Below are 24,854 nucleotides of genomic sequence, written 5' to 3' on the forward strand. Positions count from 1 at the left end.
GAGGGCATTGGGGGAGGGGATTGTCCGGGAGCCGCAGGAGGGATGGAAGGTGGGCATATCTTTGTGAGGAAGAAGATGGGTGTAGCAGGGGCAGAGCTGGAGGAAGGCCAGGCGAGTCTGCTGAGGAGGAGGAGGGTCTGAGTCCCAGAGCAGGGGGAGGGAGGGAGAGGGCCGAGCTGTCAGACATGACCAGGCCGGTGGGAGGCGCCCAGGTGGAATCCGAGTCCCGGGGTGGAGTCTGGGGGCCCGGGAGGAGGCGAGAAGGGAAGAAGGGGGCCGTTCCAGTGGCCAAAGCATTCCACGTGACTGAGGGCAGGGCTGGGGGAGGAGATGCAGGCAGGGGCCTGAGCTCCTGAGCCTGGGTGTGATTGGAGGAAAGGGCCCATCCTGGGGGGCCTCAGGGGCTGGGCAGGGTGGGGCTTTGGGCACTAGGAGGACCCTCCCAGAGTGGCCGCCTGAAAACAGGAACTTGAAACTGAGATCCCTCTGCCTTCCCCTTTGAGCTGAAAGCTTTCTGTTTTCTGCCCTGACTTCGTCCTTTGGGGCTGAGATCTCCCTGCCTTCTTTCAGAACCGAGATCTCTCTGCTTTCCCCTCTCGGAGCAGAGATCTCTCTGCCTTCTGAAAACCATCTCTGCACGTGCAGGTCCCAGGTAGGTCTGAGCAAGGACCTCTCCCTGCACCTTGCTTCTGCTGGCTGCCCCATTCCCTTGGGCCACATTGTCCCCATCTGACCTCTTGGACAGCGTCCAGCAGCTCTCTCTCACAAGCCTAGTTCCCGGAGGTGCTTCCTGCCCCTGCTCCAAGTTGAGATTCCCTTCATATCCCAAAGGTTTTGGAGTGCCATCCCCAGCTTCATCATCGGGCAGCTGCCCCACTTTAATGTGGCACTCATAGTGTCAGTGGGAGGGAGAGCGCTCCCTCAGGAGTCACTGAGGCTCTGCCCGGTGTCCTCCTGTCTGGGGTCCTAAGCCGCTTCTGTCTGTGGAGTCTCTGCAGGAGGATGGGGGAAGGGCATGAGGCCATAGAGGAGGAGTTAGAGAGAGATCCTGTCCAGATCAATTTCATTTCCAAGCCTCACCCTCCCAGTTCCCTCCTCTGGTGGTGGACTGTCTCCCCTGAGGACAGGGCTAGGTAACTCCTTTGAGAGCTCACCCTCTAATTCCATGTAGGTCAGCATCCTACCTCAGAAGAGAAGGCAAAGTCTCCCCGCTCTGTCATCCTTGTCCCTCCCCAGGTCAGCTTGCAGAGGACCAAAGCCTGGAGGCAGAGGGAATGGCCCCTGGCACCCAGAGACCCTCATCCCAGGTGAGTACAGTCCTTCCACAGACCTGAGCAGCATCAGCAAAGGTGGAATCCAAGAGAACCAAGGAAGTTTTATCCTGTTAGACGTAGGTTATCCTTGGCAGTGCTGTCAGCAGAGCAGAAACTGTCCTCCTGGTTCTGCTCATGTCCTCCTGCCTGAGGCCACAGGAACCTCCCCAGGTCTTTCTGAATCCCTCCCATTGCCCATTTTTCTTAGGTCAAATCAACAAGCATTTAGAAAGTGGCTCCTCTGTGCCAAGCATTGTGCCACCTGGGAATGCAAAGGAAGGTTGAAGACATGATAGTGCCTGCCCTCCATGAGTTCACAGCCCAATGGAGAGAGAACATGCCACCAGCTGGGTCCAAACAAACTCTGTACAGTGTGGGTGGGTGGGCAACCTGAGAGGGAAGGCTCTGGCTATTTGGGGACCAGGAAAAGCTTGTTTTCAGTAGGTGAGATTTTAGCTGAGATGTGAAGGAAACCAGGAGGCCCAGATTTGGGGGAGGCTATCAAGGGGCAGGGGATGGAGGGTCTTAGTCAAGCATCAGCCAGAAGGCCAGTGTGCCTGGGTCAGAGAGGAGGGGAAGGGGAAGAAGGTGTGAGAAGACCGAAAAGGGGGTTGGGACTGGTCATACGGTATCTGCTGTGTGCCATGAGCTTTAGAAATATTAAATAATTTGATTCTGTTGGGAGAATTGTCAGGGTCCTTGCTAGGTAGGGCCAAAATAAAGGAGTGCAGCATGAAGCCAGAACGGTACTTGGCAGTTTTTTTCTCCACTCAAGACTGATGGACACTTGGTTCCTTCAATCCCAGAGATCAAATATTATGTATGTATGTATTTATGTGTATGTATACACATGCACACACACACACATATATCTTGCTTAAGAAAAATGACATTTCCCCTGTTCAAAGGCCTTTAACATGTAGGTCTTTTCCAGAGAAAATGTCATGAGTAGTATCTTTGTTGGCATAACCAAGAAGTCAGTGTTATTGAATCAAAGAGACTCAGTGGTGAGAAATAAGGTGTAAGAAGACTGAAAAAGCAGATGTGCAGGTCATGATGGGTGTTGAATCAGGAAGGTTTTAAAAGTATTTGCTCCTGGAGGTGATAGGGAGCCACAGGAGTTTGTAGTGGAGGGTAGTAACATGGTAGGCCCAGTGATTTGGGCACTTCACTCTGTTAGCTAAGTGGAAGTTTCATTGGAGTAGAGAGTATCTTGCAACAGAGCAGGCTGCAAAAGTCCAGGGGTGAGGAGATAAGGGCCTGCAGTATCAGCAGAGAAGGGGATGTATTGGAGAGATATTGTGAAAGTGACACTGACAGTATTGACAAGAGGTTGGATAAAGGGGGATGAGAAATGGGAGTCAAGCAGGTCACCTCTGTTATGGGTTTGAGGGACTGAGAGGATGGTGTTGCCCTTGACAGTAATAAGGAAGGTGGAGGCTTGGGAGGATTCAGGGGAAAGATAATGAGTTCCATTCTGGATATCTTGAGTTGAAGATACCTGTTCAAAATGTCTGAATGGCAATTGGGAGGAGAGGTAGCTCACTTTGAATGGCCTCAATTTTCAAAGAAAAATAAGAGGCAAGACACTTAGAGGAGAGTGTTTAGGTAGTCAATGGTCAGTCAACACTTATTAAGTGCCTACTGTGTACCAAGGGTTCTCCTGAACACTGGGGAGCCAAATACAAAAGACAGTCCCTGCCCTCCAGTAACTTGCACTCCAAATGAGGGACATAGCACAGAAAAGGAAGCTGAAAAGGGGGTGAGGAGAATACCCTAGAACTTGAGGCCTGGTGGAGAATTCCATCATAAGTCCCCATTTAGTGCTCTAATCCCAGACTGAAAGGAGACTGGGAAGGGAGGCAGCTATTTCCCAGAATGCCTGTGCTGTGACCTCATGCCCTGTCTGGGGCCCTCCTGGTGTTATTTCTAGAAGATGGTGTAGGTCTTCATAAAACTGATCAGCTGTGTCCTCTTCAACATTAGTGGTTGGAGCATAATCTTGTATGGCTCTGATGTTTGGACAGTGTGCCTTGGGCTGGAGCAGATAGCATTCTGTCATTTTAGAGATTCTACCCCAGTATTGCTTTTCTCTCCCATGTATTGACTATGAGGCCTACTCTAATGATCTGAATTAAATTCACCCATTCCCACCCATTTAAGTAACTGACATCTCAGATGTTGACCTTTAACCTCTCTATCTCCTACCTGACCTCATCCAGCTTGCCTAGATCTCACATTCCAGGCTCCTGTGCAATACTGAATTTTACAGCATGGGACTTTGCTTTCATTACCCAACACATCCATAGCTGAGCTTCCCTTTGGTTTTGGTCTAACTGCTTCATTCTTTCTGGAGCTGCTTGTCCTTGTCCTTTGCTTTTCTCCAGTAGCATGGTGGGCACCTTCTGGCTTGAGAGGCTCATCTTCCAGTGTCAACTCTTTTAACATTTTAATATTGTCCTTGGGTTTTCTGAGCAAAGATCCTGAAGTGGTTCATCATTTCCTTCCCTCACGGGTCACCTTTTGAAAGAACTCTCCACTATGACCTGTCCATCTTGGGTAACCCTGCATGGCATAGATAGAATACCAAGACTGATGAGATGTTACAAAATGATGAGGTTATAAGCTCATCCTGGTCATAAGCTTCTTGGGGAATGATGGAGAAATCTGACAGAGAAGTTCCAAGATAGTAGAGCCAGGTGAGAAATAAGCAGATGTGTGAGCTGAGCTCTTTGCTTAAATGGAGGTTGAGAGTTCATGGTATCACCCCATGGTGGTGAAGAATGGGTGTGGGAGGATGGAGAAGGAAAGAAGTTTGAAAGAGCTTCTAGAGGGACTAAGTTAGAGCATCAATGAGCTATCAGTTATTTATTAATAAAAGGACTGCCTTCCTATAATGGTTGCTCACACCAAACAGTAAATGCTATACAATGAAGAATCATGACTTACAAAAACCTAAAGAAAACGAAAGGTTTGTAAATTCTCAGGAATCTCAAGAAGTAGAAGAAAAACCCAATAAATTCTTTGATTTTTCAAAATTTAATAATAGTAATAAAGGAAGTTAAAGGTAAAATAAGGATTACAATAGAAGTATAAATCAGATACCTTAAAGACGAAACCCAAATGATGAAAAAATGAAAAAAACAGTTTTATCCACATGACAGAGAATATTAATAATAGAACCAAATAACAGAATTATTGCATAAAGGGAGGGGGATATACAGGAGTCAAAGATGATACTTACCATATAAGTTGGAGGGATTCCAAAATAATCGAACCTCTCAAAAAGTGAGTCATATAATTCTACTAAAAATGGAAGAAAATTAAATGGAAGAGCATCAGAGACCAAGTACAATGGCCAAATACATAATCTACATGTAGCAGGTTGGAAAATTCGATGACCCCTCCCAAGTATCACAGGATTTGTAGATGTGCTTCCCTCTTGTGTCCATCAGTCTGCTTCTTAACTCATTCTCTTGACCCTTGATCCCCAACATTCTGTAATTCTAGGGGTCTACTTAAATAATTTATTTCTCATAAATATTTTGTCAATGTCTTATTTGGAAATAGCTCATCATAGTTAGCCCATCATAGTTACCCATTTCTTTGTAACTAATAATGAAAACTAAGAAATAGATGCTATTAACAAGTAAAAGCAATCATAAAGCAAAGACAGAAGCTAGTTTGGCAATGACTCATCATACCTAGTGTCACTTCAAGCCTTCACTAAAACAATAGATAACTTCTTCACTTTGGACTGGAAACAGTTCCATGCCACTTAATTCAGCCCAGATTGTGAGTATTATCTTTTTTGAGCCCTCTTCATACTTTCATCTCATTGAGACTTTATTTCCACTTTTTAGGAAATTAACCAGATAATTGCTTTTCCTTTGCTTTCTCTTCAGTGATCACAGATAAGATTTTCTCCCTATAATATACCTAACTTGCCAGCTTCTCTCAGACTCTTCATAGAAGTTTCTTAACATTTCACTTATGACGCTTCTGATGAGGAGGAATTTCATAATATATTCTTCTCTTTCTCCTCTGTAGATTCTCATATCTCACCAGTAGAGCACATGACTTCTCCCTGCTTCCATAGAAGAAGCATTTTATATGATATTTCTTCAGCTTTTGTTGATCCAACATGATTCTCACTTCAAATATAAAATGCTTTTCTCAACATTCCATTGGTCTCTCAATGACTACACTTTCAAGTTTTGGCTCTGATACTCATAAAAGTTATGAGTTTTGGGTACATCCCTTCTATGCTTCAATATTTTCCTCTAAATTGATGAGAGTTGGGCTAGATGAATTCTGGAGTTTCAGCTCTAAATCTTGTGACTTTTGATGCTATAGGCATTGGTGACATTCCAGGATGTGGCTGTGGATTTCACCCTGGAAGAGTGGGGCCTCTTGGATCATTCTCAGAAGAAGCTGTACAAAGAGGTCATATTGGAGAATGTCCAGAACCTGCTGTTCCTGGGTAAGGCCCAACAGTTCCTTTTCAGTTCCCTCGAATTCCAGCGCAGGTGTTAGCAAAAAAAGGGAAGGCAATAAACTTTTGTATGTACCTACTATATGTCAGGCACTGTACTAAGTAATATAGAAATATTTTCTCATTTGATCCTCACAACACCTCTGTGAGTTTAGTACTGTCATTGTCCTTATTTTATGGTTGAGGAAACTGAGGTACACACAAGTGAAGTCATTTGCCCAGGAGCACACAGCTACTAAGTGTCTGAGGCTCGATTTTCAATCAGGCCTTTCTGACTCGAGTCTCAGGGCTCTTACCACTGCACTACCAACTGCCTCCAATTTCTAAATAATTGAAGTTATGGAGTGTGCCCATCTGTAGTGCCAATGCAATATCCACAACAGCCACTATGGATATGCAAGTGTATTTCCAGGGTAAATTCACAAAATATAAACTCTCTTCCTCAAAGACAAAACCAAAATATTTATTCAGAAACCAGAAAGTCAGTTCTACCATGGTAACAACACAGTTTGCACACATTACCAATAAAGAGAGCACAGCCATCCCCAAGCCTTCCCTCAGTTAGGCCTTCCCACAAACAAGCTCCTCTAGGGAAAATCACTCCTCTTACTCTCAAAGTCCAGCTTTGCTCTCTCTGCCTCCTCTCTCTCCCAGCTGCACCTCACTCTCACTTCCTGCTCCACCCATTCAGCAAACTCCTCCCACATGGGCTTCATGTGACTCAAACTGTGGGCTGGGCCAGAGCTCAAAGCAGGTCACATGGGCCTATTAAGGGGCAGGGAAGATCTTCAAATTTCCTTAACATTACACCATCCTTCTGTGAAAGGGGTGAACAAAGATGACATTTTCTGATTCCCAATTGGTTGCATCATCCCATAATCTCTTCTCCAAAGTCCCAACAATCAATACCATGGAAACCATCCTTGAAGAGTCCTGAAAATCATTCTGTGGTCCTTGATTACATATCTTCTTTCTCTAAAAAGGACCAAATTATAAATCTCCATCCTCATCTCTTCTGTATTTCCCAGGGCTTCCAGTTGCCAGAGAAGATTTGATCTCCTATTTTCAGAAAGGGGAAGCACCATGGATTCTGGAACCAAAAGGCCTAAGGAACCTTTATCCAGGTGAGTGAGATGAAAGCAGATGAATGAGGGCTATTATCATGATGCATTTATGTATTGTAACGAAGGGAGTGCTAGCCTTGGGGACAGGAAGACCTGACTCGGAATTCCTTTTTAGATACTTTTTAACAAAATGATCCTGGGCAAGTGAATGAACCTCTGAACCTCAGTTTCCCCATCTGTTATGTGGTTGAACTCCATGGCTTTTCAGTTTGCTTTCAGTGACAAATCTATGATCCAAATGGAAGTCACTGTTTGGAGCTTTGAAGCATAGAACTCTCTTGAAAGCATCCAAAAAAGGCTGAGGCTGTCCAATATGAACACTTTCCTAGATTTATTTCCAGTCAGCAAGCATTTATTAAACACCTACTTACATTCCAGACCCTGTGCTAAGCACCAGGGATACAAATAAAGGCAGGAGACAAGCCCTGCTCTTAAGGACTTCCCAGTCTCGTGAGAAAGACAACATGCAAACAACTACATACAGACCCACTACATCCAGGATAAACTGGAGCTAATCCAGAGAAGGAAGACACTAAGACTAAAGAGGATTGGAGAAGACTTACTGTAGAATGAGAGGTTTTAGGTGGGACTTTGGGGAAGCCAGAGCAAGCATGAGGGGCAGCCAGAGAAAACATGGAGTTGGGAGATGGAGTGTCCTGGTCAAAGAACAAGGAGGAGGTCTAAACCACTGGTTATTGCACATGTGGAGGGGGGTAAGGTGAAAGCAGACTGGGGAGGTGGGAGAAGGGCAGAAGATGGAGGACTTTAACAGCCAAGCAGAGGATTCTGTATTTGATCCTAGGGATAGAGAACCAAGGAAGTTTATGGAGTAGGAAGTGACAGGAAGAGAAAAGCATTTTGGGAAGATGAATTTAACACCTGGGTGGAGGATTGAGTGGAAAGGGGAGAAAATTGATACAGTTAAGCCAACCAAAAGACTTGCAGCAATATCTCAGGTGTGAGGTGACTGGGGACTGAACCAAGAAAGTGGCAAAATTGAGAGATAAGGGGATGTATGTGAGAGATGTTACAAGATAGAATCAACACGGCTTTTCAGAAGATTTAATTGGGGGTATGGGGTATGAGTGAGTAAGAGATGATTTAGGTTATGAGGCCAGACAATTGGGAGGGTGGTGCCCTGGGTAGCAATAGAAAAATAAAAAGAGGGGAAAGTGGGGGAATGGATAATGCATTTAATTTTGGACATCCTAGGAGAACCAGGAGAAATAGTACCACAAAAACCTAGATAGGAGAGAACATCAAGGAAAAAAGGGTGATTGTGTTATAGGCTGCAGACAGGTCAAAAAGGATGAAGACAGAGAAAAAAACACTACATGTAGCAATTGGGAAATTATTGGTAACTTTGCAGAGAGCAGTTTAAGCTGAACAATGAAACTGGAAGCTGGAATACAGAGTTTGGGGGAGACTTGGAAACACCACTTATAGATAGCCCTAGGTCTTTAGCCATGAATGGAAGGAAAGATAGAAGACTTTATCTAGTGGGTTTGAAAAGACTACATGAACCTTTTATCAGGATCACAGAGACATTATTTTTTTATAGCAGTAGAGAAGGAGCCAATAAACAGGGAGAGATTGAAAATCAGAGAAAAATGGGGGTGACAGGAGGAAGAATCTGGAGGAGAAGATGGGATGGATTGGGATCACTTCTGCATGTAAAGGGTTTTGTCTTGGCAATCAGAAAGGCCACATGTTCGTATGTGATCAGAGCAAAGGAGGAAAAGAAGGCATCTGCTTTATATGAGATGAGAGAACTCTTGGTAAATGTCCAATTAGTCTTAGAACAATATGAGTCCAAATATTCAGCTGAGTGACTGGGATAAAGCAAATCAAATATGAGAATTGAGAAGGAATGAAAAGATCTGGAAAAGCTGCTCTGGGTGAGTGGGATAGGGAGTCGAGGAGATGTTAAAGGATTTTGTTCTTACAGAGAGGTCCCAGAGGAGATCATATAATCTAAATTTGTAATGGGCCCAGACAACTCAATTTCATGACTTTCTCTGCATCCATTCAGCACCATGTAGGTAGGAATGAAGGTTACTGCCTTACTTTGAAGCAGTAATGCAAGGCTGAGACTTTCACAAGTCATCAGCCCAAGGACCCTCTCCTGATTTCTCTGGCTCAATCTTTCTCTCGCAGAAAATTGCTGGCCATATTCCTATAGGTGACCACCCTAAGCTTAGGGAATTGGGAGGTAAAGACTCCTGGGCATTCCATAGAACCAGACCATTTAGAAGCCTAGAAGCCTTTGTAATCTCCAATCTTTAGTTTGGTCAGACCTCATTGGGTTTGGAACTGGGCAAAGGTAACTCCTTGTAGTTGATAAGGTATAAGAAAGCGACAGAAACAGACTGAGGCCAGAATCTGCCTTTTAAAATTAGGAGAGAGACTAGAATCCAGGGACTGAGATAGAGGCTGGGGCCTGGTGTAGCCCTGAGCTCAGTCAGGCAGTCAATAGAACTGATAAATGCCTAGTATGTTCTAGGCACTGTAGAAGCCTGGAGATACAAGGGAAGGTAAAAGATTGTGCTGTCCAGAGCTCACCATCTAGTATACAGACATGGAGATGTTTTAGAAAGAAGCAACAGATCATGAGCCTCACTCTTAGCTGAGCCAGACAAAAGAGTGTTTTATTATTGAAATATATTGAGTTCAAGAAAAAAATAAGTAACTAGGAGAGAGGAGAATAGTTTAAAGAGAGTACAGTTGGTGAAGAAAATCTTAATAATAATAATAGCTAATATTCGTACAGTGCCTACTATATTCCAAACAATTTACAAATATCCCTTTCCCATCTTCCCATGTAGTTTTTCTTTGTAAGGATTGAAACAGGTAAAGGGGAAAGATCAGAGGGTATTATGGAGAAAACCTTATTAATTCTCATAATACAATGTGCATGTGCATGAGATGGATCCACCTTTAAAAAAACTGAAAGTAGCAGAATGCATTAGAAAGCAGAACCAGACGGCATGTTGTGTATAACAAATACCTTTGACACAAACATTCACAAAGTCTTAAAATGAAAGGAAAACATTCTGTAATACTTTTTCCAACTATGCATCTAAACTCACCCCACTATGTGCTCTTTGACACCATAAGAACCACTAGTCCTATACACTAAAAGAATCAGAGAAAGGTGAAAAAGATCCATTTCAACACAAAATTACATTGGCTGGTTTTTGCTGTTGCAAAGCTCTGAATACAAAGACAATACCCATGTACTGGGAAATAACTGAAGAAATGATGGTCTAAGAATATAATGAAAGTTTATTGAGCCATAAGAAATGATGGAAGGCACAATGTCAGAGAAACCTGCAAAAAATTGTCTGAACTGATGCAGAGAGAAGAGAGCAGACCTAGGAAAGTTTATTCTGTAGCATTACTGATCAATGCAATGAAAAGCTATAACTCCAGAGTTGTAGTTCCTCGAATCTTTGGTTTTTAGAACTTCTTTCAGGAACAAATGTAAACTGTGTTGTGAAACTCCCTAGTAATTTAATCTACTACTTTTAATATTCCTTTATATTTATGCATTTTTATTTTATGCATTTGTTACTTAATGAGAATGATCTAGAAAACTTTTACATCCAAAATTCTAAATTAATACTTTATTTCACTGTATAATTATAAAATATAAAATTTTATTCAACTTCAAATTGAAATTCTAAAATTAATTTTAAAAACATTTTTCCCAGTTGCATGTAAAGATAATTTTTAACATTCTTTTTAAAAAAATTGAGTTCTTAATTTTCTACTTCTCTCCTTCAACTCCCTTTCTCTGAGACAGTAAGCAATTTGATATAGGTTATACATGTATAATCGTTGAAAACATATTTCCATATTAGTCATGTTATGAAAAAAGACAGATGAAAAGATAAAAACAAAACCACACAAAAATCAAGAAAGTGAAAATAGTATCCTTCAATCTGCATTTAGACTCCATTAGTTCTTTCTCTGGATATGGATTGTGTTTTTCCTGAATCCTTTGGAATTGTCTTGGATCATTGTATTTCTGAAAATAGCTAAGTCATTCACAGTTGATCATCATACAATATTGCTGTTACTATGTACTATATTCTCCTGGTTCTGCTCAGTTCAGTTTCTATCCATTTGTGTAAGTCTTTCCAAATTTTTCTGAATGCAGTGTGACCATCATTTCCTATAGCACAATGGTATTCTATTACAATCATAATACAAATTATTCAGCCATTCCCCATTTAATGGATATCTTCTCAATTTTGAATTTTTTGGCAAAGATATTTTTGTACAATTAGGTTCTTTTCCCCCTTTCTTTTTAAAATATCTTTAAGATATAGATATGGTGGTGATATTGCTGGATCAAAGGGTATGCACAATTTTATAGCCCTTTGAGCATAGTTACAAATTGTTTGCCAGAATGGTTGAATCAGTTCACAACTCTGTTCACAGTGTATTAGTGCCCAAATTTTCCCATATCCCCTCCAACATTAATCATTTTCCTTTTCTGTCATTTTAGCTAAGCTGATAGATGTGAAGTGGTTGTTTTAATTTGTATTTCTCTAATCATTAATGATTTAAAGCATTTTTTCATATGAGTATAAAAAGTTTTGATTTCTTCTTTTGAAAACTGCCTCTTTATATTTTTTGACCATTTACCAATTGGGGAATGACTTGTATTCTTATAAATTTGACACAATTATCTATGTGGTTGAGAAATGAGGCTCTCATCAGAGATATTTGCTATAAAAATTGTTTCACAACTCTTGGCTTTCCTTCTAATCTTGGTTTCATTGATATTGTTTGTGCAAAACCTTTTAAATTTAATATGATCAAAATTTATCCATTTTACATCTCATAAGACTCTATCTATTGCTTGGTCATAAATTCTTCCCTTCTTCATACAACTGACAGGTAAACTAATAAATGCTCTCTTTATTTGCTTATGGTATTACTCTTTATATCTCAATCATGTACTCATTTTGATCTTGTCTTTGAATACAGTGTAAGATGTTGATCTATACCTAGTTTTTGCCATACTGTATTCCAGTTTTCCCAGCAGTTTTTGTCAAATTGTGAGTTTTTGTCCCCAAAGTTTTGATCTTTTTTGTTTATCAAACACTAAATTACTATTACTAAAGGATTCAGTAAAATTAAATTGTTTATATCCCTACACAGGAAGGTGATATTTATAACTCTAAAGAACTGTATCACTATTAGGGTAGTTAAAAAGAGTATATATAGACATATATATCTATATAAATAATATATATATATACAATATAGATATATAAATTGGCTGATTGGATGATATTAAAAGAAACAAAATAGAATTAAGGAATGAGAAAGAAGATTGCATTGAGAGAAGAAGGAAGGAGGAGGTAGAATGGGGTAAATTTTCTCACATGAAGAAGTTCAAAAGACATTACAGTGGAGGGAAAGATGAGGGAATTTCTTAAACCTTACTCTTATTGGAATTGACTCAAAGAGGGAATAATATACACATCCAGTTAGGCATAGAAATCTATCTTACCCTATAGGGAAGTAGGAGGAGTGGGCAGATTGAGAGAGATAGTGGTCAGAAGGAAAACACTGCTGAGGAGGGACAGGGTAAAAGGAGAGAGAGAAGTATAAATAGGGGAAAATAGGATAAAGGAAAAAACACAGTAATCATAACTGTGAATGTGCATGGGATAAACTCACCCATAAAATGGAAACAGATGGCAGATGGATTAAAAACCAGAACCCAACAATATGTTGTTTACAAGAAACACATTTGAAGCAGAGAGACACATAAAACATAAAGATAAAAAGCTGTAGCGGAATCTGTTATGCTTCAGTTACAGTTTTTTTAAAAAAGGGAAAAAAGCAGGGATAGTAATTTTTTTCTCTTGGACAAAGTAAAAGCAAAAATAGATCTAATTGAAAGAGATAAGAAAAGAAACTACATCTTGCTAAAAGGTACCACAGACAATGAAGTAATTTCAGTACTATATGTCTCTGTATCTATCTGTCTGTCTGTCTGTCTGTCTATCTATCTATCTATCTATCTATCTATCTATCTATCTATCTATCTATCTATCCATCTATCCTTCTGTCCATCTATCTATCTACCTATATGTACCAAATTGCATAGCATCCAAATTTTTAAAGGAAAAGTTAGATGAATTATAGGAGGTACAGGAGGAAATAAAGAGCAAAATGATACTAATGGGGGACTTCAACTTTCCCCTCTAAAAACTAGATAAATCTAATCACAAAATAAACAAGAAAGAAATTAAGGAAGTAGCTTGCTAGAAATGTTATATATGATAGACCTCTGGAGAAAATTGAAAAGATTATAGCAATGTATTATAAGGATCATATAATATAAGCAGGTGGGAATTATAGCAGGAATGCAGGGCTAGTTCAATATTAGGACAACTATCAGCATAATTGACCATAGCAATAAGAAAACTGACAGAAATTATATAATTATCTCAGTAGATGCAGAAAAAGCTTTTGACAAAATACAGCACCCAATTCTTATTAAAAACCTTAGTGAGCATAGGAATAAATGGAGCTTTCTTTAAAATAAGTAACATCTATCTAAAACTATCTGTCTATCTAAAAATATCTATCTATCTATCTAAAACTATCAGCAAGCAATAAGGTTAGAGGTGAAGGAAAGATGCCCATTATCACCACTATTACTCAATATTATACTAGAAATGTATAAGAGCAATAAGAGGAGAAAAATATATTGAAGTAATTATAATAGGCAGAGGAAATAAAATTATTACTCTTTGCAGAAGATATGGTGGTATACTGAGAGAATCTTAAAGAATCAACTAAAAATCTAGTTGAAACAGTGAACAATTTTAGCAGAGTTGCAGAATATAAAATAAACCCACATGAGTCATCAGTATTTTTATATATTTATATATAATATTTATATATGAATATATTTATATATTCATAAATATAATATATATATTTATATATGAATAGAGTCCATCAGCAAGAGATAGAAAATAAAATTCCTTTTAAATAACTATAAACAGTATGAAAATACTTGGGAGACTACCTGCCAAGAGAAAACCAGGAACTATATAAACATAATTACAAAACTCTTTAAGTACAAATAAAGTCAGATCTAAACAATTGGAAAAATATCAATTGCTCATGGGTAGGCTGGACTAACATATTAAAAAGTCAATTCCACCTAAATTTATTAATTTATTCGGTGCCATAACAAACTAACAAAAACTTATAGGACTAAAAAAATCCTAACAAAATTCCTCTGGAGGAACAAAAAGTCAAGAATATCAAAGGAGCTAATGAAAACAAAAGTGAAGGAAGGTAGTCTAGCCAAACTGTAATTTAAATCAGTAATCATCAAAGCAATCTGGTCCTGGCCAAGAATAGATTGGTGGATCAGTGTAATAGATTAGTTACACAAGACAGTAGTAAATGACCATAGTCATCTAGTGTTTGCCCACAGTCCCCAGAATTTGGGAGAAGAACTCACTAAATAACAAATAATTAATATGGCGCTTTCTAGAATATTTTTTTAAATCCAATAAGAACTCATGTTTACCTGCAATACTTCAATGTAAACTTATTTTTATAGATTTTGTTGAGTAGGAATAACATTTTTAATCAAAGCAGTTATAATTTGGAATATGTGCAACAAAATATAATGTATGAAATTCATTTCAAAGTTGGACTTTTTTCAAGTTGATTTAACAATAACAAAACCATGTCTCTGTTATTAAGTTTATAAACATTATCTAATTTGATCTTCACAGTGGTGCTTAAAGGTAGATACTAATATTTCTCAATTTTACAACTGAAAAAAAAAAGACACAGGTTATGACTCACTCAGGGTCACCATGTTATCAAGTGTCTGCGTTGGAACTTGAACTCAGGTCTTCCTGAATGTTAAATCCAAGGCTCTATCCAATGTGCTCCCTGCTGTCTTTTGATTATAAGCAGAATACAGTGAAAATTCTCCCTCACACATGGATGAGGTAGAAAATGGGAAAGAGTTTTATAAGTTCTCTTGTTGAGAGATGGAAATTCATATTTTGTTTTTGGCTCCAAATAGTCCACAAAATAAATGGCTAGTTGAAGAATTTTCAAACCTGAACAGACAGAATGTATCATTTAAACATGCCATTAGCTTATATCCTGCAGTCCCTGAAACTGAGAATCAAACTCAAGGATTGTGATTATTTATACTCCTTCCACAGCACTAGATGGTCTTTCTCCATTTCAAATCCCTTTTAAAAATTTTTACTTTTTATTCTGTCAGTCTTGAGTAATCTTCCTGGGTTTTTGTACTGATAAGATTTAATGTACTACCGCATAGTCATTGTTTCTCAATTTCATATACTGTTAAGAAATAGATTTCTTCTTTTTCACTGTCATGTAATAATCAGTGTTATATCCACCTTTTTAATATTCTATTAAGACTAATAGGTATTTTGCTATTTGCTGAGCATATATTAAACATTCACATGATTTCATTATTTATTAAATCACTAAGTATAATAATTTCCCTGGTGTACCCTTTTAAATCTTTTTTTCTATTTTCATGTCTCAGACCACAACACGACTACCAAACATTTTTTAAAAATTTCCCCAAGATATAATACATTCTGTTTCAGCCCATCACCTCTTTAGGACAGCCATTATCCACAGATTTTCTAAAATTATCTTCATTGATCAAAAATGTCATAATCAGACCTATAATGATTTTGGTGTTCATGCAATGATTATATCAAACTGTGCCCTTCTGACAAGGTGCCAAAAATTCTTTCAATTTTTTAACCTGATCAGCAATCTTCTTTTTGCCTGGGGAAATAGGATAAAATTTAGTTTCCTTTCTGACATCGAAGGGAAAATTATATATTTACACATATGTGTGTTTGCTTTTTCAGATTCAGTGACCAGGTTTAAAGTGAATGAGACTACTACCAATCTGAACATTTCTGTGGAAGGAGCTGGCCAGCTAAGATTCATGAGCAGTGACTTTAATGTGAGAGAAATCTCAGATTCTGATATCAAGGTAGATAAAAATCCACAAAATCCTTATGAATCTGATGAAGTTGGAAAGAACTTAATACATCATTCAGTCCTAAATCACTGTAAGACAATGACCCCAAGGAATGACTGTTTTCAGTACAAATGCTTTACTGAAAAGGCAGAGCTTATTCAGTCCCATGAGAAGCCTCCTGAAATGCAAATGTATCAAGGTAATCAAGAGAAAATGGCCTTCAGCTTGAGTTCAGACCTCACTGGACATCAGAAAAGTTATACTGGCAAAAAGCTTTCCATATGTAATGAAGGAAAAAAGGTCTTCAGCCAGAACTCTAAGCTTATTACTCATCAGAAAATCCATATTACAAAGGAGCCTTATGAATATAATGAATGTGAAGCAGCTTTACCACATCACTCAGCTCTTCCTTACCATCCTACATTTCATACTGGAATGAAAACATATGAATGTAATCAGTGTGGGAAGGCCTTTCATTTGAACTCAGATCTTGTTAGACATCAGAAGATTCATACTGGAGAGAAGCCTTATAAATGTAATGAATGTGGGAAGGCCTTTGGCTATAAATCACGTCTTATTGGCCATCAAAGAATTCACACTGGAGAAAAACCTTATAAATGTAATGAATGTGGGAAAGCCTTCTGCTACAAATCAGTCCTTATTGGCCATCAGAGAATTCACAGTGGAGAGAAACCTTATGAATGTAAAAAATGTGGAAATACTTTCCGATGGAGCATCAGTCTTGCTATACATGAGAGAATTCACACTGGAGAGAAACCTTATGAGTGTAATCAATGTGGAAAGACTTTCCACCAGAACTGTAATCTTGCTGTACATCAGAGAATTCATACTGGAAAGAAACCTTACGAATGTAATCAATGTGGGAAGGCCTTCTGCTCCAGATCAAGCTTTTTGCACCATCAGAGAATTCACACTGGTGAGAAACCTTATGAATGTAATCAGTGTGGAAAGACTTTCCAACAAAACTGCAGTCTTACTGCCCACCTGAGAATTCACACTGGAGAGAAACCTTACAAATGCAATCAATGTGGGAAGGCCTTTTGCTCTAGATCAAGCTTTTTACACCATCAGAAAATTCACACTGGAGAGAAACCTTATGAATGTAAACAATGTGGGAAAGCTTTCCAGCGTAACTCTGACCTTGCTGCACATCAGAGAATTCACACTGGAGAGAAACCTTATGAATGTAATCAATGTGGAAAGGCTTTCAGATACCTCTCCAGTCTTGCTAAACATAAGAGAATTCATACTGGAGAGAAACTTTATGAATGTAATCAATGTGAAATGGCTTTCACAAACCACTCAAGTCTTTCTACACATCAGAGAACTCATACTGCAGAGAAGCCTTATGAATGTAATCAATGTGGAAAGACTTTCCGACAGAGCTCCAATCTTATTGCACATCAGAGAACCCACACTGGAAAGAAGCCTTATAAATGTAACGAATGTGGAAAGACTTTCCGAAAGAAGTCCCATCTTGCTGCCCATCAGACAATCCACACTGGAGAGAAACCTTATGAATGTAATCAATGTGGAAAGGCTTTTACCAGGAATTCTAGTCTCATTACACATCAGAGAACACACACTGGAGAGAAACCTTATGAATGTAGTCAATGTGGAAAGGCTTTCACTCAGCGCTCCAATCTTTCTGTACATCAGAGAATCCATACAAAAGAGAATCCTTATGAGCATGATCAGTGTCAAAAGACTTTCCAATGGGACTTCAATATTGCTGCTTATCAGAGGGTCTACAATGAAAAGAAACCTTATGAATGTAATCAATGTGGAAAGGCTTTTACAAGGAGGTCCAGTCTTGCTGCACATCAGAGAATTCACACTGGAGAGAAACCCTTTGAATGTAATCAGTGTGGTAAGGCTTTCACTCAAAGCTCCAATCTTTCTGTACATCAGAGAATCCATACAAAAGAGAATCCTTATGAACATAATCAATGTGGAAAGACTCTCCTGTGGAACTCCAATCAGAGAATTCACATCAGTCAGAGAATTCACACTGGAGAGGACCCTTATGAACGTAATCAATGTTGAAAGGTTTTTGTGATTTAATTACAATCTAGCTGAACATCAGAGAATTCATACTGCTAAGAAACCTTTTGAATGTAATCAGCATGGGAAGGCTCTAGTCTTGGTGAATATCTGATTATCCACAGTCCAGGAAAGCTTCGTGGGTGTCATGCATGTGGTGGAGCTTTTAGTTACCACTCTAAGTTTATTAAATATGATAGAATCCTCACTGGAAAGAAACCTGCCAAATATAATCAATGTGGTAAAACTTTCAGGCAACATTCATCCCTTTTTGACCATCAGAGAATTCATGCCAGATAGAAATCTTATCACTATAATGAATGAGGAAAGACATTGAAATGAAGTACAGAGCTTGTTCAACATCAGAAAAATCATTCTGAGGAGAAACTCTATATGGACTCTATGTCAGAAGGCCTTTAGCCTGAGATCATCTCTTTACATCAGAGGATTCAAGATGGAGAGAAGACTTATGGATATTCTCAAAGGGGACATACTTTTCTCTGGAAGAGGGAGATCAATAGACAACAATATTCCTATATTATGCTTATAGAAATAAGGGTTGGGGAAAGGCTACAGCTCATACTTGACTATAGTTTGGAAAAAATCATACTAGAGATAAAACTCTTGGATCTAATTAATAAGAGAATGTCTTTTGCTGCAGGACAAATATCATTAGACCACCCAATATGAGAGATTTTATTAGACATCCCAGATTTCATACTGTGTATAAAGTCCTATAAATGTAATGAATTTTTTCTCTTAAATCCTGGTGTTTGTCATTACTCCTTATTATTTAATATCTTGTATCTTCTTCAGTCATCCCCCAATTAATTGGTACTCACTTTGTTTCTTGTTTGTTGGCACAAAAAGTCCTCATATAAATACTTTGTTATCTGTTGGACATCTATTTCTGCCATGCTTTCTGTAAGCAGTTAGGTGACTCAGTGGATTGAGTGCTGTACTTGGAACCATGAGACCTGAGTTCAGATTTGGCATCTGAAACTTACTATATACATACATACATATATACATACATACATATGTATTATCCTAGGCAAATCATCTATCCTATTTGTTGAGGGCCAGGATGGAGTGCAGTTGACAAGTTCAGGATAGACCTTCAGGGACACTTCTTTAAGACTGTGCTCATTATCATCCAGAATGGCTCTCCACGCCCCCCGGATGTTGCTGTCTCTGTGGGACAAACTAGAGAACTACAGAATACAAGGGATATGTAAAATAGATGCCCTCTAGGCTAACAGTCTTTAAAGACAATAGGACTGGCCAAATCTCTAGGACAGGAAACGACCAGAATGTCATGTAGGTTTGCAGTTTCTGTCTATAAATACCCTGACCCTTGGACCAATAAACGGAGTTGGTCTATCTTCTCCTGTCTCCCGTGTCTTTCTTCTTCACCACATCACCGAGCCGTGTGGGGATGCAGGCCGTCCACTACACCTATTACTGCCTTAGTTTCACATCTTTAGAATCAGGATAATAAGAGTACCTACCTCCCAAGGTTGATGTGAGCATCAAATGAGACCATATTTCTAAAACACTCTCCTAGACTTAAATCACTATGGAAATGCCAGATTTTTTAAAATGCTTATTAGTCCTTGGGTCATAAGTGTTGTAGTGAAGTCAGTAGTCTTAAACATCTGGACAATTTAGACACTTTTAACTCAAATTGATATTCAGAACAGTGTAGATAAAGATAATACTTGCAAAGCAAAGAGCTCTGGATTTGGAATCAGGGATTTGGGGGTTCAAATCCTGACTAAGTTACTCTCTAGCTCTGTAATTCTGGACAAGGAACAACCCTTCTGTGTCTTACTTTACTCACCTAAAATGAAATTGGCTCCAGCTTCTATAGATCCTTCCAAATCTAAAGATATGTTCTCCTCACAAGTACTTTCATTTATTTCTTTTCACAGCCTCTTCCAATATTCTAGGAAAGAGGCGTAGCAAGACCAAATCTTGAAACCACACTAGAAATCAGTAGTCATCCAAACTGTTTTGTCCTACTTAAAAATAAAGATCTTGAGATGTTGAAGGGATCAGGTGTGTAATATACAAAAGAAAATGCATACAGTAACTAAATGTTCAGTCAATCCAAAGACCTCCACTATGGAGCCAGGACTTACTAATCACTACAAAGTGCTAGAAATACTGAAAAGTAGTCTGGCAAAAAATAGGTATAGACCATCATCTTACTCTGTAGACCAAGATTAGCTCCTAATGAATTCATTACTTAGATATAAAAGGTTACCTCAAGTAAATTAAAGGAGCCAAGAAGAAGAGACATTTCTGAATGGTGGATGAATTCATCACCAAACAAGGGACGAAAAGGATCACAGAAAAGAAAGTGACACAAAAAACCCAATGTATCTAAAATTTAAAGGGAAGCAATTAACTGAGAAAAGATTAGAAGCAAACTTCCATCATAAAGGCCTCGTGTCCAACGTATATAAAGAAGAAATTCTGATTACATACAGCTATGTAATGAATGGTTGAACAAATTTTGGCATGTGAGTGATAAAACATGAATATGCCATGAAAAGACACATGGAAACTTCAGTGAAACCTTGGAAAAATTAGATGAACTCCTGCAGACTGCAGGATATCACAACATTGATGATAATCACAATATTGTGAAAGCTAACAGCTTTGGAAGATGTCACACCTCAGATTACTGTAATGATCAACCACTATAGCAGGGGAGTTACAAAGATCTGTGCAGCCTACTTTGTGATCCAGAGCTGATGGATGTGATGTACATTAAAAAGCACATTTTGGGAAATGGACAGTGTGGAAATTGATTTTGCTTGACTGTGCTTTCATTACCTTTTTTTTTTTTTTCCAGTTTTGGGTAGGAGAGAATAGTAATGTGAGAGGAACTAGGAAGAAGATTTTTCTCCCCACAGTCTCCATCCACCAAAAAATAATAAAGGGAATTGATGGATTTTAATAATATATGTAATAGAACAGAAAGAAGTTCAGAAAGAATAAGAATAGCTTTGAAAGTGCCATGTTAAATTTTTTTTATTACCGAAAAGGAAAATCAAGCTATTATGCATATTAGAACTTGTTTTATGTGCAATCCTCTTTATCTGTTTTATGGTGTATATAAAATGTTCACTTTATTTTATGTTTGTGAATTTCAAAATAAAAATGTAAATATTGATGGTTTCCTTTTTCACCAATTGTGAAGGCATGACAAGATGGCAAAATTCTCTTAATATGACTTTCTCTTTTTATCAATGCTTTGGAATATGTTTTCAGTTGTCATTTATGGTTGTCATGGTTTTGGAAAACTTCCTATCCTTTTTATTCTCATCTATTGACAATGGCTCCTGGTACACATGGATGTTGGTTCTCTCTATATCTTGGATATAAATGACTTTTTTTGATCACTTTCCAGGCAATAGTTGATATATTCTGCACTCTACAATTTCTCTTCTAATTTATTCTTCATTTATTTTTTGTTTTTGTCATTTCAGTTGTGTTTAACTCTTTGTGAACCTATTTGGCACTTTTTTTCGGGGGGGAGGCAAAGGTACTAGAATGGTTTACCATTTCCTTCTGTAGCTCATTTTTTCAGATAAGGAACTGAAGCAAACGGTTAAGTGACTTGCCTATGGTCATATACCTATTAAATGCTTGAGGCTGGATTTGCACTCCTGTAGATAAGTTTTCCTGATTCCAAGCACAGTGTTGTATCCACTGTGCCACTTAGTTGCCCATTTAGTTTATTCAAACATTTAGATTTTATGTAGTTCGAATTATCTATTTAAAAGAAAACATTATCTTAGATCAAGAATTTACCTGACCACAGTGTTTTCTTTTGTTTTTTTTTTAAACAAAAATTCCACATGCTCATCCTACCCATCTGAAATTGAGAAAGAAAGGAAAACAAAACCCATATTACAAAGATGTACAATCAAGGACAACATTCCCGTGATGTCAATGTTCAAAAAAATGTCTCATTTTGCACTGTGAGTTTTTCACCTCTTAGGAGGAGGTGGGCAGTCTATTTTGTCATATATCTTCTGAAGTTGTGGTTTAATATTGTGTTAGAGTTCTTTAGTCAATTTTTAAACACTATTTGTCTTATATAAATTGTTCTGCCCGTTCTAACCACAGTACTCTGTATTAGATTATACAAATCTTCCCCTTCATATTTTCTAAAAGTTGTATTCCACCAAATTCATAAACATTCACTTGTTCAGCCACCCACAATTGATGGACCCCTCAGTTTTAATTCTGTACCACTGTGAAAAGAGATATAAATGTTTTTGAACATCCTCTAATTTGTTACGATTGAGACTAATTCCTCCCTTAATCTACCTTCCCTCTTATTCCCCCTGCTGTTTTTTCATGTTTCCATTCTTAGTGAAACATTTATATACCCAAATATCCGTGTGTGTGTGTATGTGTGTGTGTTTTCTTTCTGCCTTTGATCAGTTTAGATGAGAGTAAGGTTCAAAGGTGAGCCTCTTCCTCCACCTGATCTTCTTTGTTGTATAGACATCTGTTAACTTACACATCTTAATTATGTGAGATAACTTTCCCTTTCTCTTCCCCCCGCCCCTCCCCTGTGCTCTCACTTCCTCTTTCCTTTGCATTCTTTAAGATCATCAGGACATAATGGACTCACTCTCAGACCTAATTGCTCTCCCAGGTTTCAGAGGAAACACCTGTATCATCTCCCCATATTAGAATGTAAGCAGTTTATATTTGTTTAATGCTTAATGATTTTTTACTTGAATTTCCTTTTTACGTTTCTCTTGACTGCTAGTTTTGAACTTCAGAGTTTCTACGCTGCCTTGGTTTTTTCAGTAATGGTTGGAAGCCCTCTGTTTCATTAAAAAGGCATTTTCTCTCTTTGTAGGATTATTCTTATTTTTGCTGGGCAAGTTATTCTTGGTTATAAGCTAATAACCTTGGTCTTCTAGAATGTTCCAAGTTCTCTGCTCCTTTGTAGTGATGGCTGCTGAATTATGAGTGATCCTGACTATTGCTTCTCAGTGAGAATTATTTCTATATTCTTGTAGTATTTGTATAGAATAGCCTTGTGAGTTTTTAGTTTGTCTCTTTAGATTTTCCTGGAGGTAATCTGTGGATTTTTTCCATTTCCTCTTTGACATCACATTCTGAAGAAACCTGGGTAGCTTTTTTTTTTTTTTTTTAAAAACCTTCTTGAAATAGAATGTCTAGGGCCTTTTTCTAGTCCTGAAATTTTCCAGGTTATATGGCAAGAGGAAGTTATCCCCCAGGAGTTCTAGGATGTCCATCTTTATAAAGGAAAAGGGAATAGATTGCCCTACAACAATCACAAGTCATTGCTGGCAGAATTCTTGCAGGAGTCCTCCGTAGTAGGCTTTTCCTTCACCTGGAAGATGGTCATCTAGCTGAGAGCCAGTGTGTCTTCAGAAAGGGCCGAGGAACAGTCAATATGGTGTTTGTTGCCCAATAACTCCAGGAGAAATGCCAGGAGCAGAGCAGAGGTCTGTACACAATGTTTGTAGAGCTGACCAAGACCTTTGACACTGTTAGTCATGAGGGCTTACAGAAAATTATGTCAAAATTTGGTTGCCCAGAGAAGTTCATCAGTATTGTACGTCAATTTCATGATGACATGTTTGCCCCAGTCCTGGACAGTGGACAATGCTCTCGTGCCTTCCCAGTCACCAGTGGAGTGAAACAGGGCTGTGTGCTTGCTCCCATGCTTTTTAGCATGATGTTTTCAGCCATGTTGTCAAATGCTTTCAATAAGGATGAACATGGCATCAAGGTCAACTGCCACACTGGTAAGTTCTTCAATTTGAAAAGGCTACAAGCCAAGACCAAAGTGGAGGGAGAGTTGGCACGTGATTTTGTTTGCAGATGATTGTGCACTCAATGCAGCCTCTGAAGCTGAGATACAACAAAGTATGAATCAATTTTCTGCTGCCTGCGCTAATTTTGGTCTAATAATTAACACCAAGAAAACACAGGTGCTCCATCAGCCACCACCACACCATCCATAATGGAACCATTGATTACAACAACTTATCTTGGTAGTGTACTTTCCAGGGATGTACACATAGACAATGAGGTTGATGCATGCATTGACTGAGCTAGCTTAGTGTTTGGGAGGCCCTGAAGAAACGTTTGGGAGAGAAAAAGTATTAGACTGACTACCAAACTGAAGGTCTACAGAGCTGTTGCGCTGATTTTATTGTTATATGCTTGTGAAACGTGGGCAGTCTGCCAGCACCAAGCCAGGAAACTGAATCACTTCCATTTGAACTGTCTTAGGAAGATACTGAGCATTACCTGGCAGAATAAGGTACCAGATACTGAAGTCCTTGCTCGAGCTGAACTGCCAAGTATTCAAACTATGCTTCAGAGAGCACAATTCCGATGGACTGGCCACATTGTTTGAATGCAAAATGTTCACTCGCCAAAAAGACTATTTTATTGAGACCTTGCATGGGGCAGGCGATCACGTGGTGGCCAGAAGAAATGATATAAGGACACTCTCAAGAACTTTGGATTTGACTGAGCAACATGGGAGATACTGGCACAGGACCACTCAGCATGGCGTGCCCACATCAGAAAGTGTGCTGTGATCTTTGAGCAAAGCAGAATTGAGACAGCACAAAATAAATGTAGGATGCTCAAATTTGGGATATCCACCCCAAATATTCACATGGACTATCTGTACCCAATCTGTGGTGGAGCATTCTGCACTTGTATTGGTCTGATCAGCCACCGTCGAACACACTGTAATTTCACTTTATCATGGCGATGTCATTTTGGTCCTCTTTGAAGATGAAGGA

The 24,854-nt window shown here is 38.7% G+C and overlaps 1 protein-coding gene across 2 annotated transcripts; it reads left to right on the forward strand.

Moving 5' to 3' along the window:
* The first annotated feature begins 412 nt into the window (after positions 1-412).
* Positions 413-19,418, forward strand: LOC140508355 (uncharacterized). 2 transcript variants are annotated; one of them, XM_072616203.1, is made up of 5 exons: positions 413-652; positions 1,237-1,307; positions 5,670-5,796; positions 6,837-6,932; positions 15,851-19,418. In XM_072616203.1, the coding sequence occupies exons 2-5, from the start codon at positions 1,275-1,277 to the stop codon at positions 18,031-18,033; spliced, it is 2,439 nt and encodes an 812-aa protein (XP_072472304.1). In that variant the 5' UTR covers positions 413-652; positions 1,237-1,274; the 3' UTR covers positions 18,034-19,418. The 2 variants fall into 2 exon arrangements, with proteins under 2 accessions (XP_072472304.1, XP_072472305.1); XM_072616204.1 differs by having other exon boundaries at positions 503-652; positions 1,172-1,307.
* Positions 19,419-24,854: the final 5,436 nt, after the last annotated feature.

This window comes from Notamacropus eugenii, chromosome 5 (assembly GCF_028372415.1).
Source record: "Notamacropus eugenii isolate mMacEug1 chromosome 5, mMacEug1.pri_v2, whole genome shotgun sequence".
Classification (NCBI taxonomy): Eukaryota; Metazoa; Chordata; class Mammalia; order Diprotodontia; family Macropodidae; genus Notamacropus; species Notamacropus eugenii.